We start from the raw sequence: 21,352 nt of genomic DNA, 5'->3' as shown, positions 1-21,352 counted from the left end.
ACATCATGATAAACAGGAAAAAGTTTGAAGTTGTCAAGGATTTCATTTTTCTTGGATCCACAATCAACGCCCATGGAAGCAGCAGTCAAGAAATCAAATGACGCATTACATTGGGCAAATCTGCTGCAAAAGATCTCTTTAAAGTGTTAAAAAGCAAAGATTTAACACTTTAAGGACTAAGGTGTGCCTGACCCAAGCCATGATGTTTTCAGTTGCCTCATATGCATGTGAAAGCTGGACCATTAATAAGAAAGACAAAAGCAGAATTGATGCATTTGAATTATGGTGGTGGTGAAGGATATTGAATATACCATGGACTGCCAGAAGAACAAACAAATCTGTTTTGGAAGAAACACACCCAGAATGCTCATTAGAAGTGAGGGTGGTGAGACTTCATGTCACATACTTTGGACATGTTATTAGGAGAGACCAGTCCTTGGAGAAAGATATCATTCTTGATATGGTAGAGGGTGAGTGAAGAAGAGGAAGACCCTCAATGACCCTCAGTGACCATATCAAGAATGGTGTAATGGCTTCAGCAATGGGCTCAAGCATAACAACGAATGTGAGAATGGTGCAGGACCGGGCAGTGTTTTGTTCTGTTTAATATAGTGTTGCTATGAGTGGGAACCGACTCGATGGCCCCTAACAACAACAGAAACCCTGTGAGGTAAGTAGTGTTATCTTTTTTTAAGATTATGAACTGAGTTCTGAGGCTCAAAGCAATTAAGTAATGGAAGATGACGTAACTAGAGAGTGGTAGACACTACCACTAAAGCCTAGGCTTCTCTCACCATGTTGCTAACATTTATACAGCATTTTACAGTTTTTGAAAGTACTTTTAGCAAGCATTTTTATCTCATTAATTCTTCACAACAACCACATTTACTTTTTACAGGTAGGAAACCACGGCTTAAAGCCTTGCTCAATACATGGTGGCACTAGGAGTGATGTTAGATGCCATCAGATACATTTACTATGTAGATTTAACCCTTCAGTTAAGTGCCTTCAGTAGGTTGCTTAGAAAACAGAATCCTCCAAACATCATTTTTTTTTTATAGCAAATTTCCTTTTTTTAAAATGTACAGATTTGTAGTTGAATTAAGTATTTTTCTCTCATATTATTAGCAAGCCATTAAACCTCCTCAGTTTTGTCCTGAGCTCCTTAAGAAGAGGAAGGTTTATGGACCCAGAGTTAGTTTGTTTTTTAAGCTAGACTTCCCTTAGATTCTGAGGTAACCCCCTCCTCTCTAAGCACTCCTTTCCCCTTCAGTTAACAATTACTTTAATAAAATAATCATTATTTTTCACAAAACTAGAGAGCAGTTGGGTCCTTCTGCTGAGCTGGACCAGGTGTGAACGATGTTTTCTTGGCTCAGTTATACACCTGTGGTCAGCTGATGAGTTGGCTGGGGCTGGATGGTCCAGGATAGCCTTAGGCTAGACAGCTTGGCTCTCTTCCACACAGTCTGTCACCCTCTAGGCAGCTAGCATGGATGATTCTCATGGTGGTGGCAAGATTACAAGAGAAAGAGTGAGTGAAAGCACATAAGGCTTCTGAGGCCTAGGTTCAGGGTTGACACACTACCACTTTTGTGTATTCTACTGACTGCAGGAAGTCACAATGCAAGCCCAGATTCAGGGGGCAGGGAAATCTGCTCCATGTCTTCATGAGAGGAGCTGCAGAGTCAGATGGTCCAGGGCTTGGATACAAGGTGGTGGTGGTGGTTGTGTGCCGTCAAACCGATTCCGACTCATAGCGACGCTATATGACAGAGTAGAACTGCCCCATAGGGTTTCTAGGAAGTAGCTGGTAGATTCAAACTCTTGTTTAGCAGGGGTGGAAAATCGAGGTCGTTTTTTAAATCCATTGACTATACTTGTATTACTTTGTACCAACTTAGAAAGCATAAATGGATTTTGCATAAGAAAAAAGAAAATGAAGATCATGATTTGTATTACTATGAGTTGTCTTTATATCTGAACTTAGGAGCCATGTTGAAGAGTGTACTGGTATCTAAGATAACTATTGGTCTGTACACATCTGGCGCAAAAAAAGAAGGCAACCAAAGAGTCAAAGAAGAGACTAGTTTATGGGCTAATAGTCTACACGAAACATGGCCTCACCTACCTTGATACCAGAAGAACTAGATGGTACCTGGCTACCATTACTGACCATTCTGACCAGGGACACAGTAGATGTTCCTGGATAGAACAAAACTCAAATTCCTACAAAAGGCTAGACTTACTGAACTGGCAGAGAAAAGAGGAACCCCTGAGACTGTCACCCCGAGATACCATTTAAACTTGGAACTCACACCACTCCTGGAGGTGACCTTTCAGCCAGAAAAGTGGCTTATAAAATAAATAATGCAACCCATGAGCACTGTACTCCTCTAAACAATCGTCTAAATGAGACCTAATGGTCAACATTTACCCTAGACCAAAGGGAAGGTAAGAGGGCAAAGAAGCTAGATTAACGGTCCAGGTTGCGTATCAACTTGGCTGTGCCATGATCCTTGGTGGTTTGGCAGTCGTATGATGTTCTGATCACTTCCATGATGAGATTTGATATAATGTGATCACTTGCATGATGGGATCCACTATGAGTAGCCAGTCAGTTGAAAGGGAGTTTCCTTCAGCATGTGGCCTGCATCAAATATAAGTGGACATTCTGGCAAAGCTTGGGGGCTTTTGCCCGCTCTGGATCCCGCAGCTGGCTCCTATTCATCTGACCTCTGGTGTCTTGGGACTTGAGCTAGCAAATTACCTGTGGCCTTGCCTGCTGATCTTGGGACTCATCAGTCTTTGCAGACTGTGAGCAAGAGACCTGCTCCCTGACCTGCCAATCTTGGGTTTGCCAGCCCCCGCGACTATATGAATTAGGAGAAGCCTCTATCCTGACCCATGGACTTGGGACGTTTCAGCCTCTACAATTGCAAGACCCTTTTCCTTGATGTAAATCTCTGTATATATTTATATACTTTGGTGGTTTTGCTTCTCTGGAGAACCCAGCCTAAGGCAAATGGAAACAGAACAACCAAAATGGAAATGATGAGAATGCTGACACATAGTGACCCTATAGGACAGAGTAGAACTGCCCCATAGAGTTTCCAAGGAGCACCTGGTAGATTTGAACTGCCGACCCTTTGGTTAGCAGCCGTAGCACATAACCACTATGCCACCAGGGTTTTCTACCAATGTATAGAAATTGTTAAATGAGGATTTAATTTACTATGTAAATTTTCTCTAAAATCACAATTTTCAAAAAAAAAAAACTTGTAAATAAACATTTTCTCAAATGTATTAGAAATGAGTAACTATATTTTAAAGTAAAGTTTTTATTGAAGCATATTATATATACAGAACAATGAACAAACTATAAGTGTACAGCTCAGAGAATTGCATTCCTTTTGGCGAGAAATGTTGCTGGATGCTATGGTGTCCCTAAGTGAACACACCTGTGTCCTTATCATTCAGGCCAAGAAATAGAACATTACCTATACCCCAGAATCCCTCCTTTTGTGCTTTTCCAATCTGTATTCCCTCCTTCTTTTCCAAAGATAATCACTATTCTGACTCTTAAAACCACAGATCAGTTTTGTCTGTTTATTAACTTCTAAATTATCTCATACATTTTTTTTTTTTTTTTTTTTTTTGAGTCTGGCTTCTTTCAGTCAGCATTACATGGACAGTATGTTTATATGTTTTCATTTAAAGTTCTGGTTAGTGAACTGATAATATCCATTAATATTTTCATTTAAAATAATTACAGTGCTGTTTTCCCTTCTTTCAGCATACTCTACTCTGACTTTTCTGTGTATGCAGCATGGTTACAACTTTGTTCCCAAAGTTCCTTTCAGTTCCATTGTCATACCTAAAACCTAAGGGCATTGATTTTTGTAACGTTTATTTCTCGCTATTAGGAGATAAAGGATATATATGGAAGTGATGTGGGTATAAGGAGCCCTGGTGGTGTAATGGTTAAGTGCTCAGCCACTAACTGAAAGTTGGAGGTTTGAACCCACCAGCAGCTCCATGGAAGAAAAGACCTGCCAATCTGCTTTTGTAAGATTATAGCCTGAGAAACCCTATGGGGCATTTCCACTCTGCCCTATAGGGTCACTATGAGTGGAATTGACTCTACGACAAAGAACAAAAACGATGTGGGCATTAAGAATGAAACTTAGAATACATCGGTCTTGCTATATATTTGGGTACTAATAGTGGAAAGTCAATTGGCAGAGTCAACCAGATTTGATAATTCAGTTCTTCAAAACACTTAAAAAATTAAAAAAAAAATTTTTGTGTGCCCACCACAGATTCATCACTATGCACTATTATATTTAGTAATTTAATTTTGTAAACTGTAGGGGTAATTAATATGATACCAAAATGTGGTTTACAATTTGAGTGGCTCAGATGGAATTGATAGATGTTTTACTGATCGAAGGTGCTGTTTGACTGTCCTAGGCATCCTCTTAAAACTACTGTTAACAGTTTCTAGTATAAGTAGGCACAATATTTTCAGTGAGAACTTAAACTGCTTTTGGTTTGGACCTAAGCATCATATTTCAGCATTTGAAAGTCAAATTGGGACCCATTCCTATCCATTTTAGAATCATTTTTCTGATGTGTCCTCTTATTACACTTACATCACTGGGATAGAATTCAAAAAGGAAATGTCTATTTTGTTCGCTTTTCCTTAGGAAAGACAGTGGTACAATGAGTCATTAGCACATTGTTTTTCCCAATAGCTTTTTGACCTTAAACTCTGGGGCTATAAAATCAATGGGGAGGTGCCTGTTGTATCACAAGTGATGAGGAAAGCCCGTGATAGATTCATTTGAGTGTGAATATTTCGAGAAGAAATTAATGTGGTGGTGTGGACAGGAGTCAGAAATCCAAGACCAACAGAGTAATTGCATGCTCTTAGAAGCATATTCCATGTGTAGCACACATGTATCATGAAATAAAAACAAGCTGTTTTCTGAGCTCTGATAATTCTTTCACCTTGTTACCCAGAAGAATTGTTGGGAAGGCAGTTGCTCCCACAGTGGTTCACCGCCTTTCACTGAGTCTAATAATTGAGTCCGTCCTCTGCTGGATTGTTACTTCATAATTGTGGGACCATTACAGGTAGGGAGGGAACGCCATGGCAGCAGTGAGGCCTAGGTAGAAGCAAATGTAACATGAACTGTACAGTGGTTTGCAGGCCAGCCCCAGAAAGGAAAATGTCACAAAGTGTGCTCCACCAGACCACCAGCTAAGAGGCATGTTGATGTTGTTGTTGTCAGGTGCTGTCAAGTCGGTTCCTACTCATACCAACCCTGTGTGCCACAGAGCGAAACACTGCCTGGTCCTGTGCCATCCTCACAATTGTTCCTGTGTTTGAGCCCATCCTTGCAGCCACTGTGTCAGTCCATCTTGTTGAGGGTCTTCTTCACTGACCCTCTTCTTTACCAAGCATGATGTCCTTCTCCCGGGACGTCCCTCCTGATAACACGTCCAAAGTGCGGTGGTTTGTGGGCCAGCCCCAGAGAGAAAATGTTCACAAAATGTGCTCCACAGACCACCAGCTCAGAGGCATGTTAATAGATGGTATGTGAAAAAAGGATTCCATGGCCAAATGTGTAGGAAATACTGAGTTAAACAGAGAACAATATTCCTTACCAGAGGACATCTTGGGGCTCCTAATGTGCTAATGTATATCTAATAAGCAAAGTTCCTTGAATGTATTTGGCCATAATTAGAGCCCCTCTTTTATCAGAGCTCTCATATAGCTAGTGTTTTATATAAATATACTTTGGGTAAAATTATTCTAGAGCATTGATCTTCAATTTTTTGTTCTCACAACTCCTAAAATAATTTTGAAAACTTAAGTATGTATTCATGCTTTTTTTTTTTCCATCAAAAGTTAAATAACTAAAGTAGATTCATTTCTGGCATGTTTATCGTGTGTATATGCTTTGAACATATTTTCATCAAAACCTGGGAGCTGTAGATTTGACTCATTTAGTTTATGAATAATGTTTACCATATAACCTAACTGGCAAAGCCAGGCCTCCTGAGAAACAAATCAGATTTATCACCTTTCCATGATGCTCCTTAAGGAGGGACATATTTCTGAATTGTATTTGTTTGGTGCCACTGAGAATTTTACATTTCAGGGCAGTGCATCTAGAAAGAGCCTGAACAGACAGGAGGCATGCTTTGACTTTGTAAAGAGGGAGAAGGTGCTAAGGAAAAGGGGGATGGAAAAAGACATTTAGCAAATGTGTTCTTAGGCAGATAACTTTTAGAAAAGGAAACATAAAAAGGCTGAGGACCTAGAGCTTGATTCCTATGTGTACCCTCTGGAATGTCTTCATGTGCCTTCAGAGGTCCAAGTACCCAGTGTGTGAAGACTGCTTTTCTGGAAGATCAAGAAATATATATGTCGTCTTAAGAGCACCTAAAGTAAATAATCTGTATTAGGTAGCCAAATGACCTGCCTGGCTGGGCAAAGTATTCCCTTCAAGAGGTAGTTTCTCTGCTTTCAAGTGGAAATAATACTGCTAATGGGATCTATATTGGAATTGCTATCCACCAGCAAAAATTAAACATACATGCAGAGTCTCCAGAAAGCTTTGTGTCTTCTGAAAAGATCTTCATGTGCTGTTCTCACTTTGTACCTAATTGCTGTTGGTAATTGGACATGCTTCATTTCTTGTATAAACTTGCGTCGCTAAAAAGGCAGTATGTTATTACTCACTTTGTTAAACATATACTCTCCCTTGTAGGAGAATAGATACATAAAAGTGTGTTTATTTCCCATTAAGGCACTTACACTATTCCTAATATATTATGTATTGATTGTCATACTTTTATTATTCCTTGGCACTTTCGACCCTGGCAACTGGCAGAGTGATTTGAACTCAGAGAATATTTAAGTTAGAAGTAACCTCGGGGATTATCTAGCTCAGCCTCTTTGCATTATAGGAGAGGGAAATTAAGCGACTTGCTCTAGGTAACACAATTTAGTATCTGTGATCGTTAAGATTGTGGCCATGATTCTCAGTGGTTTAGTAATGATGTAGTTTGGCAGTTGTATAGTGATGTAATCACTTCCATGATGAGATCTGATATAATTTAATCACCTCCATGATTGAATCGGCTATGAGGAGCCAATCAGTTGAAAGGGTGTTTCCTTGGGGGTATGACCTGCATCCAGTATAAATGGACTTTCTTGCAAAGCTCACTAGTTTTTGCTCTGCTCTGGTCCTGCATTTGGGTCATCAGCATCTGACCTCCAGTTCTTGGGACTTGGGCCAGCAGCCTGCCATCTGATCTGTGGATCTTGGGTTTGTCAGGCCCTGCAGCTACATGAGTCAGGAGAAGCCTCCAGCCTGACGCCTGACACCTGACCCACGGACTCTACAACAAATCTCTCTATATGATAAATCTCACTTCACTGGTTTTGCTTCTCTAGAGAACCCAGCCTAAGACAGTATCTCAACTCAATGAGATTTGAAAAACAAACAAACAAACAAAACTAGGGCTTAATGGGCTATTTCTCCCAGTAGATTTCTTCACTCCCCTTAATCCTTTTTAAAAAAAATATGATCTTGGACAAAATTATCACTCTAAAATGAGAATAATGATTCTTGTGTTACCTCACAAAATTGTTATGCAGAACCAATGTGATAAGGTGTACTATGCAATTACAGGGGGTGATGATGATGATGATGTTATTGTTCAACTTGATGACAACCCTCCTCGCGTCACTGTACTGGATAATTGTGTCATTCTTCAGTACTGATAACTAGTCTGTGTTGTATTTCAGAATGTTTAAAGAAAGTCTCTTATTATGCACATTTCCTAACCACTCAGAATTTTTACAGTATCTAGTTCATAAATGCTTAGCTTTCTATTTCCATTTTATTTGGTTGAACCATTGGACTTTGCCAATATCCAACCATTTTAGACCTGTAAGAACATTTTTGTATTATTAAGCCTTATATGTGGCCTCAGGTACATGGTGGGCTATATAGGACATAGAAACTCAATGAATGTTTTAAGTAAGAGAAGAATGTGAATCTCCTTCATGTAAGCTGCATCCCAAGTACACTCTAAAAGAGCACATGAGAATATACGAACTTCTCCCCTTGCTTCTGCTTCTATAAACTTCTACAAACATTCTAACACAGCAGCTCAGGTGGACATATGGGGATGGGTGACTGGCTCTACAAGGGTGCCAGCCATTCATTTTGGCCATCATTCTTTAACTCAGTAAGTTGTACCTTATGCAGTATAGACCACTCCTTCAACGGATGGAATTCCACAGTTTTTCAGAAAAAATAAGTGCTCCACAGAGGAAGAACAATGAAAAAAATTCATGTTATTATCCATTTGATTTTTAAACTAAGGACTAAATAATTTTTATTTAAGGAGAATGCATTAAGGGAGATTTGCCGACCCTGTAAAATGTGAGACTTCTGAAAAGCAATCATGTTGGTCAAATACAAGTTATTTATAAATATTATGATCAAGTTAGAAGTAGTTGTTTGATTTTAAAAATGAAATCAGTCTTAGGAATTAAAGTCTAAATAGAATTGTAATTCACAATTTGCCAATCACACTCCATACAATTGTTACACTTTGGCCTGATATAGTCTTCTCTTAGTGTGCTCCTTGCACTTCTAATATTTAGGTGCAGTATGTTCACTTTAACCCATGTTTTGTTCTTCATGTGTTTGTGAGTCTTTAATTTCCTTCAGTATATTTAGAAAGGTTTTAAAAAGCTTGACTAGCCCAGAAAGTCATTTATATAGTCAATTATTTCAAATTGACAGTTGCTCATGTTTCTTATTAACTTCTGAGGGTTTAAATTAAAAAATAGTGAGGGATAAAGTTTTAAAAAAAAAAAGGCTATAAACTAGTCAGAAGCTGTCCTCAGGAATAAAACATGGAATGGAAGAATGAAGCAGTGAAAAATAAGTGAACACCTACTGATTTTTATACTTTGCATATAGGTAAGTTAGCAGTTTAATGAAATGCCTTCCAAAGTTCTATTTGTGAGTGAACTGTTCCATCTTGGGACATGATTTGCCATAGAAATGATATTATAAATCAGTGATTTTCAAATTTTCTTAAGAAATAGAACCCTTTTAATAAATACCATCTTATCCTAGTATTTGAAGCAGATAAAAGGGAACTACTTTGCTTAGGGCAGAGGTGCAGGGTGCCTAGGGCTCCACGGAACAGGGCTGCAGATCATATTTACTTGCTGATGAATCATGTCAAGGTCCTGGTTAGACATTGTAGTGCTGGGACTCTGACCTCGGGACTTAATTGCTGTTTTGCTTCCAGTTGAGCCTCCTGTCTCTCCTCAGACTAAAGCACAGTCTCAGAGAAAGCCAGTTAATGTCCCAAGTTGAAGTGAATGAAACCCTTCAAGGCCTCTAGAGCCAGTGCAAACCTCCATGCCATCTTCCTTCTCAGACAGCATCACTTCAAAATGATGCCTTTTGTACCTAACAAACTCATGCTTTCATCCTCTGTGTTTCTCAGTCAGGGCTCTACTGACATTTTTGGCAAGACAATTCTTTGTCAAGGGGAACTAACCCACATTTTTAAGGTTTAGCGTCCCTGGAGTCTACCCACTGTGTGTTCCATTTTCATTGTGGCAACACAAAGGGTTCCGTAGGCAGGCAGTACACCCCCACTTTGAGAACTACCAGCTGATCCCTGAGTGCTAAGAAGGAAGCAATCTTTTTGACTTATAATCTTTAAATAGGTATTTGCATTTTAGAAGACAACATTTTTATATACAAAGGGCTAGTAAGTATATGAAAAGGTGTTCAGTATCATTACTCATGAAGGAAGTACAAATTAAAACCACCCAAATGACTAAAATTAAAAAGACTGGTAGTAAGTTGGTGAGTATGTGGACCAGTTGGTCCTAAGAATGTAAATTGGCATAACTACTTTGGGCAACTGTTAGACGATATGTATGAAGGTAAAAACGGGCCTTCTCTATTGGCCCAGAAAATCCACTCCTATATATGTACTTAAGAGAAATGAGTACTTAGGTCTACCAAAAGACATATACATGAATGTTCGCACAACATTGTTCAGAATAGCCCAAAACTGAAAACAATCTAAAAGTCTACCAACAGTAAAAAATATATACTTAAGAGAAATGAGTACTTACCCAGACTTAGGTCTACCAAAAGACATACACATGAATGTTCGCACAACATTGTTCAGAATAGCCCAAAATTGAAAACAATCTAAAAGTCTACCAACAGTAGAATGGATAAATTAATTTTAGTGTGCTCACACAATAGAAGATAATATAACAGTGAAAAAAGAATGGACTACTGATAATGCGACTACACTGATAAATCTAACAGGCATAATGATGAATGAAGCCAGACAAAAGAATATATACCATACGACTCCCTTTATGTGATGTTCAAGAACAGGCAAAGCTAATCTATAGTGATAAGAGTCAAAATAGTGGTTACCTGTGGGAGGAAGGATGTTCTAAAATGATGGAAACGTTCTAAGTGATGATCTGCTTGTTGTTACGCAGTATGTGTACGCACACGTCTACACTCATACAAACACATATGCACATATATATGTAAAAATTGATGTAGTTGTACACTTAAGATTGATGTACTTCACTGTATATAAATTAAAAAGAGAAAACTTGGAAATTTAAGTAAATTTCCAATTTTTGGAATTTTAGAAAATTAAATTTAAATAAATTGAGTCAGTTGAAGGAAACAGGGGTTTTCCTGAAAGGTATGAAGAATGTGTCATGGAGGAATAGTCATCCTTCTAGGTTCCTGTGGCCAGAATTATGGAGGTGATGGTCATAGTGGTGGTGGCACAAGGTGATTAGAATAGAAGTGGTAGGAGAAGTCTTACATGATTTCCCTTCCTCATGGATTTTTCAATTCCTTCCTGTTTATACTGTTTGTCTCTCTAAAACATTGTAATTCCTCCATCTCCATGGCATCATGGTTGAGGCACCGGGCACTCTTGAGGAGAATCAAAGAGAGAGATGATGGTTTAAATCAGGGATTTATGTGTAGTGGGGAAAACCTCCATCTTAACCGGGTAATTAGCAGTGAGGCTGAGATGGTGCTGTCATAGAAACCCCCAGACAAGGAAAAATTCTTGGTGACCATGGAATGTATAGTGTTGCAACTAGTGAACAGGGGTATGTGCAATTCAAGGAAGGAGGAAAGCTAATAACCATACCCTAGTGGGGGATGAAGCCAGTGGGGGATGAAATGAAGTATAGAGTGGAAATTCTGTCCATCCTTTTGACCACAACTGGCTGGTTACCCAAACTTGAAGTTTAAGCCGGGACATATGATAAGGGGCCTCACTTGTGCCATGTAAGCCCCAACTTGACTTGGCATTCTTTCTTGTCCTTCTTTGTGGTTTTCTTAAAGACAATGAGTTATAGGGAATATTTTCAGTTACATCTTGTGCATAAATAAGTATTGCAGCACACCATGCACTCTGGTAAAGTGCTGGACCATACGCTGTACCAAGTATAATCTAGCTGTACCAGTATCCAACTGAATCCAAATTAGAATGCTGTAGAATTTATACCACAAATATATCTGTTAAATTGTCATTTGAATGTGGTTGAAAATGTCATATTTTATCACTGAAATTAAATTAAAAAATGCACGTTGGATAACATATAATGTCCAAATAAATATTTATGCCCACCAAAAAAAAAAAAAAACAACTGCTGTCGAGTCGATTCTGACTCATAGCAACCCTATAGGACAGAGTAGAACTGCCCAATAGAGTTTCCAAGGAGCACCTGGCAGATTAGAACTGCCGACCTCTTGGTTAGCAGCCATAGCACTTAGCCACTATGCCACCATGGTTTCCGTATGCCCACCTAGAACTTGAAATATAAGCTAATAATGATTTATTGAGGCCTGTATTTGCCTTTGGAAACCCTGGTGGCATAGTGGTTAAGTTCTGTGGCTACTAGCCAAAAGGTTGGCAGTTCAAATCCACCAGGCACTCCTTCAAAACTCTGTGGGGCAGTTCTGCCCTGTTTATAGGGTTGCTATGGATGGGAATTGACTCAACGGCAACGGGTTTGGTTTTGGTTTGATATTTGCCTTTATATGTGAAAATGCTGCCAGTAATGTGTTACCATTGTGTTTGATTTCAATTTAGAAAATTAATGTTTTAGGACGCTCAATACAATTTTATAGAAGAATTAATGGTTGAAGGAAGTAAATATTACTTGAAATGGAATTGCTAATAGCCAGTCTATCAGCTATTAAGCTTCAAAGCCTGAATATACTACTTCCTTTTCATTTTTAACTTATCACATCGTTTTTTCATTTTTAAATTAATTACATTTGAAAAGCAAATGACTGCATAATCTTTATTTTCTAAAATCTCACATTTTTATCTCTCCTTTTTTCAAATCACTATGATTTTTTCATGAATCACCATATGCAGATAGTCCTTTTTTATTGTTTTATTGTGGTAAAAACATATATAACAAAACATTTGCCAGTTCACCATTCTTACATGTACAGTTCACTGACATCAGTTACACTCACCTGTTTTGCAGCCATGACCACTATATACTGATGACCTAAGTCTCTCTCCTAGCCAGATTTCCTCTTTCACTTTATTCCTGAATGTTTTGTTGCTACTAGGTATTTATCCTTGGGTATCCCAATGTAACCCTGAATGGTAAAAGTTACCTCTTTATCATCTTGTACTCTTTCCCCCTCAGACCTCCCTTCACAAAACTTAACAGTAGCTTTTTCTCTTTTCTCAGGTTAGAAGCCTCCCAAGCATCTTTGACTCCTTTCTCTTGCTTTCTAGTGTTGTGTTGGCCAGTCCGGGGGAAAAAAAAAAATCAAACCCATTGCCATCGAGTCAAATTCGGACTCACAGCGTGAATATAGGACAAAGTAGAACTGCCCCCTAGGGTCTCCAAAGCTGTAAATCTTGATGGAAGCAGACTGCCACATCTTTTTCCCACAGCTGGTGGGTTTGAACTACCGACCTTTTGGTTAGCAGCCAAGTGCTTAACCACTTTGCCACCGAACACCATGTATTGTCAGCTGTTTTCTAAAGAATTTTCCAGCCCGTCCTTCCCTTCCTGTCTGTTCCCACTGTCACCAACCTGGCCTTGTCCCCAGTCTCATACTTGTATTACTACTTCTATCAAACGTTTAGTCTCTTCTCACCAAGCCATGTGCAGGCCAGATGCATTTCCCTACAGCTTGCCTTTGACTACATCTTTCTGTTGTTTAGAAACCTTTGGTATAGCTCCCTGTTCTCAATAAAATTGATTCAAAACCTAGCCTATCTTAACCAGCCTACCTTTCCAGCTTTATTTCCACCCCTTTACCTTCCTGCAACTTTTATCCTCACCAGCGGTTTGGCTCACAATTTATGAGCCCCTTCCCGTCGCTAGTTTGTCTGTTCATGTTCCAGTGTCAGCCCACGTAGAGCATTTCTTCCCTTACTCCCCCCATATGACTCCTCCCCAGACTTCAACATCCAGATGTTTAATACCCTGATGAGGTCTTACCTCCTTCTCAATGCTGCAATCTCTCTCCTACCTCTAACTTCCTGTAATAGCTCTTACTGTTTGTATGGGCATTTTCATAATTTAACTTCTAGATTTTGGCATTTGTTCGAACTGTGTTATCATGAAATGCTTTTCACTTCTTTAATTTCTCACATATTTGTATGTATAGCTAGACTGTATATGCCTCTAGTAGGAAAGCTTTTGCCTTACCTGTGTGCTCCACAGTGCCTAGCATGCACTGTTGTTGTTGTTGGTACCTGCTGTCAAGTTGGCCCTGACTCATGGGGACCTCATGCACAAGGGAATGAAACACTGCCCATTCCTGCTCCATCCCTATGATTGATTACTGATTGGACCATTGTGATCCATAGGGTTCTCACTGGCTGATTTTCAGAAGTAGATTGCCAGGCCATTCTTTCTAGCCCACCTTAAGTCTGGAAGCTCCACTAATACCTGTTCAGCATCATAAAGACATGCAAGCCTCCACCGACAGACAGGTAGTAGCTATGTGTGAGGTACATTGGCTGGGAATTGAACCAGGGTCTCCTGCATGGAAGGCAAGTATTCTACCACAGAATCACTATTGCCCCCAGCATACATTAACACTGTTTTGTTCACTGGTAAATCCTTAGCACCCAAAACAGAACCTGGCCCATAGGAGATGTATAATAAATATTTATTATTTAAATTGCAGATGTTTAATAAATGTTTATTGGTTCGATTTTTAGTTATTCATACCTCCTGCAATAAAATTGCTAGCATCCCTGTTGTACCGTAGCTAAAAGATAATTATGGTGAAAAAGAAAGTGAGTATAATTTATAGCCAGAGCTTGTTTAATAGCTGCTAAGAAATTGTGTTTTCTTGCAGATATTAATGAATGCCAGCTACAAGGGGTGTGCCCTAATGGTGAGTGTTTGAATACCATGGGCAGCTATAGATGTACCTGCAAAATTGGATTTGGGCCAGATCCTACCTTTTCGAATTGCATTCGTAAGTAATGATCACTTTTTGTTCCTTTTTTGAATCAGTTATCTTTGGGGTTCATCCAAAAAAAAAGAAATATGCAGACAATCCTCATTAATTAAAATTACAAGAGTGATGGGACCAGTCTGGTATTGTAAAATAAATCTATATCATGGAAACTTCTCCAAAATGCATTTTTATTACATTCAGATAAATATAACCACTAAAACGATGGTAGAGATCAAGTACACTAAGGTAATATACTTTAATAAAAAGAAAGAATTTAATTAAAATTAGTGTATCAACTCTTCGTGGTACCTGAGAAATGAAAACAGATATTCCTTTTTTTTTTTTTTTAAGTATTTTAAGTATTCTTTAAGCAGAGTTAAGCTTTTTTCCAGCTTCTACTTTTAATTATTCCAAATTCTGAATCACGGGAGTCTGATTTAATGATGTTTCACTGTACTCTGTCAGTTGGAAAAGTCTGGGAAATAGTTAACAAGGCCTTGCATCTCAAATTTACAAATTCAGCTCTAATTTCAAATACTCTATACTATTGTTCTCAGAAACCACTAAAAAATCCCATAAATTATAAGATTTTGTTTGACAAATGCTGTCTGTTTTAAGTTTTTTTTTTCCCCCTTGTGCCTTGTAGGGGTAAAAATCCCTTAAACCATATGTTTTAATTCTGGTTCAGAAAATATAGTTTCACCAAAGAGACTCCCCACTATACACACACGCACACACACACGCACACACAAATCCAGTGTGACTACTACAAATCACATAACAATTAGATATGGATGCACTCTGGATATAAAGTTCCTGAATGCAGAGTTTTATCAAGACTACTTTATTTGTGCCCATTACTACAAAAGTAAGCAAACACTCTACAGATCTTTAAAAGCCCTATACAATTAAAGTTAAAATTTTTTAAACAAACTTTTGGTAGAAAACTGCTAAGATAATCTTTAAAGCAATTATGTATTAGTTTCTGACTGCTAAATTTTTGTTTTTTACTTATGTATTTGTATTATGGTATTGGTATATATTTCTTGTCCCCACTTTATTTTCGTTTGCAATTTGGTCAAGTTCAGTTTTTCATGAGGTACTGCTATCATTAATTTTTAGCTATGCATAGCTCCTTAACTCTGTGCACTAAGCTGAGATCCATAGAGATGATGAAATGAAAACACATGTAGTAATATAAAAAATGACAGTGTCATTTGTTAATTTAAATGAGTTTGTTGGGTCTTTTGGAACACTGTTACTAATTATTGCTATTTTCCTTTAAAAACTGTCAAATGCAAATTAGGAAATTTTGCACATAAGTTCTTTTCTCCATATTCTTTTTACAAATAGTTCTGATCATGAAGCAGATGGATACCTAATTATAGGGCTTTTTTGGGGAGTGAGAAACATCGACTATAAAATTATGTTTGCGTACAAGGTACATTTGAAAACTGATGAAAAGATTTCTAAATTTCAGGCCAAAAATTACATTGTTGACAATATCCAGATAATTTAGGGATAATTTTTGGCTGACTTGAATACATGAGTAAATATTTTAAATAGCTTTTATAATTTAAGCATAAAAGACTATAAAGAGTTTGGATATAAAATTCATTGTGATTTTTTTTTCCCTTAAATAATTTGACTTGTAATCTTGTTAAAATAATTACATGGAAGGTTGCAGATTGAGTAAACTTTGAGAGCTGGTCACAAAATGTTTTATTAAACTTTGACTAGATCTGATATCTAGAGTTAAGGGCAGACATCCAGGTTTTAATAAGATTGTAGAAATCTGCCAATGAGATTTTCGAAACATTTTCACATTTCCTTAGCATTTATTTTTGTGTCATTGCTATAATAATACTGAACTTATTAAACAACGATCCATTCTTATTTGAAAAATAATTCAATTTTACGATTCAGCTACAATAGCTGAAATGATAAATATTAAGAGACTTCTGGTGCTAGTTAAATATTCTAGTTTCAAGTTAAAACGTGAGCGCATTACCAGCATTGAGTGGGCAGATTTATTTCTCTTTCCTCTGATTTCACCACATATAACATCTCAGAGATGTGTAGAGTTCTTTTAGTAGTTGTGATTTGGACCAGTCCAGTCTGACTTGATGGCAAACTATATTTTGGAGGACCAGGTTGGGGAAGCCTGATGACATTTGGGAAGAACTCAGGGAAAGGTGTGATGTTTACAGAATAGAGAACAAAAGCAACAAGATGGGGATGATGGTGGTGCCCTTGATATTCACGGAGAAGTAGAAAAAGATGACTAAAAACAGCTGGCATCGAGTCAGTCTGGCTTATGGTGACCCCATATGTGTCAGAGTAGAACTGTGCTCCATCAGGTTTTCAATAGGTGATTTTTCAGAAGTAGATTGCTAGGCCTTTGGTTCCAGGCACCTCTGGGTAGACTTGAATCTCCAACCTTTCAGTTAAGAGCCGAGCATGTTAACCATTTGCATCACAGGGATTCCGGAAGGATACTAGAAAACATCAAAAAAAAGAGAGAGAGAGCCTAAGCAAATTGTCATTTGTAATATATGTTCTTAAGAGGTATGAAAGCAGCTTGAGATAGGGCATGCAAGCAACATCTGCTCAGGCAGTATGAATTTTGGGCATATCCAGGCCATAAAGGGTGAGGCCAACTCTGGGAACTCTAAGAAATGCACTTGGCAACAGCTGAGGAGCAATGGGAAACTCTCCCTGTTCTCTAATGCACTGAGGTGAACACCCTTAAGAATTGCTTGACTCCAGCCAAAGTTTGCAACCATTTTCACTTTCTCTCCTTGCCCACTCATTGTCCTTGACTCACCTAAGCTGAAAGGAAGAACACAGGAGAATGAGGGCATTTCTGGTCTCTGACCTCTGTGTCTCTAGCTTAGGATGCTGCAGCACCATTTTGCAGACCTGCCTCTACCTATTTTATGAGAAAAGGTGAACATTTTAGGACTTGTCAAATAAATCCGAGAAAAGTAAAATAACCTTCACCATCAGAGTAGCAAGACTTTCTGACTGTCGGAACGGCAATTGATTTTCTTTAGGAATTCAAGAGCTCCTGGGTGGGAGCTGTGAGGGTGTGTCCATAGGTTCAGTAAAAGGGCCCAGATAAAAAAAAAAGACTTCTGAGCCAGGACTTTTGGTATTTTATGGGATTCTTAACTCATGAACATGGAGCTTATTGACAGCTATAGAGGGGTAAAGAGAAGAAATGCTCAGGAACTTCTGACGTAGCCCTAGAAATCCTAAGAAGAAGGACAAATCCCTTCCAGGCTGGTCATATTTATGTACAGTATTTCTTTTTAACTCCCCCGGCATCTTTATATGAGTTTTATTATTATTTTACACATTGGGAAACCAAGGCTAGGAGTTTAAGTAACTTTCCAAAATCACGCAACTAGCGACTGACAGCTGAGATGTAAAACTGGGATTGTGCCTCCAAATTTTGTGTTCTGGTCTTTCAGGAGTTGGCAAACTATGGCCCATGAGCCAAATCTGGCCCACTGTGTGTTTTTGTAAATGAAGTTTTATTGGAACACAGCCATTCCCATCCATTACATATTATCTAAGGCTGCTTTCTTGCTACAGTGGCAGAATTGAGTAATTGCAACAGAGATTATATATACTATATGACCCTTTATAGACAAAGTTTGCCAACCCAAGGGTTACATAAGTGCTATCCAGTAGAGCTTTCTGCAATGATGAATCTGTATATTCTATATCTGTGCTGTCCAATACAGTAGCCACTAACTACATGTGGCTTTTTGAAATACGGCTAGTGTGACTGAGGAATTGAATTGTTAATTTAATTTAAATTTAATCCAAATAGCAACATATGGCTAGTGGTTTAGTGGCTAATATATTGCACAGCTCAGTTCTAAATCATATTTTACAAAGCAGAATAGGTAAATGACTGCTAGACATTCTGCTTTCCCTCTAAAACCAGTTTCCTTCTTGACTAGTATTTTTGTCCTTGGTAATAAAGTTCTCCCAAGCACTCAACAACTCTGATAATAATAATTTTTATTGTGTACTTAATAAGTGTTAGGCACTGTGATAAACACTTTGGATTATCACATATAATCCTTACAAGATTATCTGTGAGGTTTGTATTGTTATTCTTCTATTTTATAGTTGAGGACATTGAGGCACAGAGAGGTCAAGGGTCTTTCCAAAAGTCACACAGCCTATAAGTGGGACAGCCAGATTTGAAACTGTATCTCTCTTACTCCATAACCTAAGCCTTTAACAGGAAATGGAAAAGGTCCTGAATTGACAGGAGTAAGTCATTTATTTAAGGACAGCTGCTATTTAATCTCACCTGCCAACTATAGGACAGATACGGTAACTTTGCAATGGGTCTAGAATCATTCTTTCATTTTGGTCTTCCCAGAATTTATTTTTCACAGCCCATTTCCCACAATGGGGATTCAGCGGTTCTTATTTCCGTAGGAAAGTTTCTCTCAGGTCCCTCTTAACACCTTTATCTGCCACCACATGCCTATCCCAACACTCATCCCCGTAGAGATTTTAAGTTTTAAAGGGATAAAACCTAATGGTGGAATTTTATCTAAGAGTCAAATGAGGATATTGGAGGTGGGGGTAGGAGTGAAAACAAACTAGTAGGTGGGGTTAGATAAACTCTACTCTGTTGCTGTCCTATGAAGTCTTTTATAATTTCCATGTTCTTGTATATACCAGATTAATTTTTATCTGCTTAATGAAATTTATTGTTCACATTTTAAGTGATTAGGGCAGCATATCTTTTTTGTATTGGGCAAATCTTTTTTTTTTTAATTTTAGATGAAAGTTTGCAGAACAAACTAGCTTCTCATTAAAGAGTTAGTACACATATTGTTTTACGACATTGGTTAATAACCCCATGACATGTCAGCACTCTCCCTTCTCAACCTTGGGTTCCCAGTCACTAGCTTTCCTGTCCCCTCCTGTCTTCCAGTCCTTGCTTCTGGGCTGGTGTGCCCCTTTAGTCTGATTTTGTTTTATGGGCCTGTCCAATCTTTGGATGAAAGGTGCACCTCAGGAGTGACTTCATTACTGAGCTAAAAGGGTGTCCGGGGGCCATACTCTCAGGGTTTCTTTAGTCTCTCTCAGGCCAGTAAGTGTGGTCTTTTTTTGTGAGTTAGAATTTTGTTTTACATATTTCTCCGGCTTTGTCCAGGACCTGCTATTGTGATCCCTATCAGAGCAGTCAGTGGTTGTAGCCAGGCACCACGTAGTTGTACTGGACTCAGTCTGGTGGAGGTTGTGGTAGTTGTTGTCCATTAGTCCTTTGGACTAATCTTTCCCTTGTGTCTTTAGTTTTCTACATTCTCCCTTGCCCCCAAAGGGGGTGAGACCAGTGGAGTATCTTAGATGGCCACTCACAGGCTTTTAAGACCTCAGACGCTATTCTCCAAAGTAGAATGTAGAACATTTTCTTTATAAATTATGTTGTGCCAGTTGAGCTAGATCTTCCCCAAGACCATGGTCCCCACAACCCTCAGCCCAGTAATTTGGTCCCTCAGGGAACTTGGGTGTGTCTGTTTAGCTTCCATGACCTTAGGGCAGCATATCTGAAAGTATAAAAAAAAGTATAAGCAAAGATTATTGTGCAACTCTGAGGCCATAATTGTCAATTACTTAATATACCATTGGTGAACCCAAATAAGAGAACCATAGCATCTTACATTCTTACTCTGTTTTGTAATTGAATTGCTGTCATCATTGGGTACATGGTCAGAATTCAATACTATATTTGAGTATAGAGCTATATGTTTATTACCATTCTGAATATTTGTCTCATATTTCTAGCCAAGAGCAAAAGATTTGTTTTCCTGGCTAATGTAGCATTTCTAGTAGGTTGTTAGAAGAGACCCTGAAATTTGCTCTTGAATGTAGAGTATTTAAAGTGAATGGCAGAAATGGTAAAGTAACAGAGCTGAACAGAAGATTTCAAAGAGCAGCTCAAGAAGACAAACTATTATAATGAAATGTGCCAAGACCTGGAATTAGAGAATCAAAAGGGAGAAACATGCTTGGAAATTCTCAAGCTGAGAGAACTGAAGAAAAAATTCAGACTTCAAGTTGCAATTTTGAAGGATTTTATTGGCAAAATATTGAACGACCCAGGAAACATCAAAAGAAAATGGAAGGAATACAGCGTCACTGTACCAAAAAGAATTGGTCGACATTCAACCATTTCAGGAGGTAGCATATGATCAAAAACCAATGATATTGAAGGAAGACATCCAAGCTGCACTGGAGTCATTGGCAAGAAACAAGGCTCTAGGAATTAATGGAGTACCAACTGAGGTGTTTCAACAAACAAATGTAGCACTGGAGACACTCACTAATCTATGCCAATGAATTTAAAAGACAGCTACCTGGTCAACCACCTCGAAGAGATCCATATTTGTGCCCATTCCAAAGAAAAGTGATCCAACAGAATGCAGAAATTACTGAACATTATCATTAATATCACACAGAAGTAAAATTTGCTGAAGGTCATTCAAAAACAATTGCAGCAGTACATCAAAAGGGATTTGCCAGAAATTCAAGCCGGATTCAGAAGGGGATGTGGAACAAGGGATATCATTGCTGATGTCAGGTGGATCTTGGCTGAAAGCAGAGAATACTAAAAAAGCATTTACCAATGTTTTATTGATTATGCAAAGACATTTGACTATGTGTATCATAACAAATTATAGATAACATTGTGAAGAATAGGAATTCCAGAACACTTAATTGTGCTCATGAGGCACCTGTACTTAGACCAGGAGGCA

General features: G+C 38.4%; 1 protein-coding gene across 6 annotated transcripts in view; it reads left to right on the top strand.

Moving 5' to 3' along the window:
* LTBP1 (latent transforming growth factor beta binding protein 1) overlaps positions 1 to 21,352 on the top strand; it is a 740,867-nt gene that overhangs the window by 494,176 nt on the left and 225,339 nt on the right. For all 6 annotated transcript variants that reach the window (XM_049870392.1, XM_049870391.1, XM_049870390.1 and 3 more), the window contains one exon: positions 14,454 to 14,576. In XM_049870392.1, coding sequence (XP_049726349.1) covers positions 14,454 to 14,576 — 123 coding nt within the window. The remainder of the gene's footprint in view (positions 1 to 14,453; positions 14,577 to 21,352) is intronic.

The sequence above is a fragment of the Elephas maximus genome, chromosome 26, assembly GCF_024166365.1.
Source record: "Elephas maximus indicus isolate mEleMax1 chromosome 26, mEleMax1 primary haplotype, whole genome shotgun sequence".
Taxonomy (NCBI): Eukaryota; Metazoa; Chordata; class Mammalia; order Proboscidea; family Elephantidae; genus Elephas; species Elephas maximus.
The sequence above is the reverse complement of the archived record's forward strand: the minus strand, read 5'-3'. Positions and strand labels throughout refer to the sequence as shown.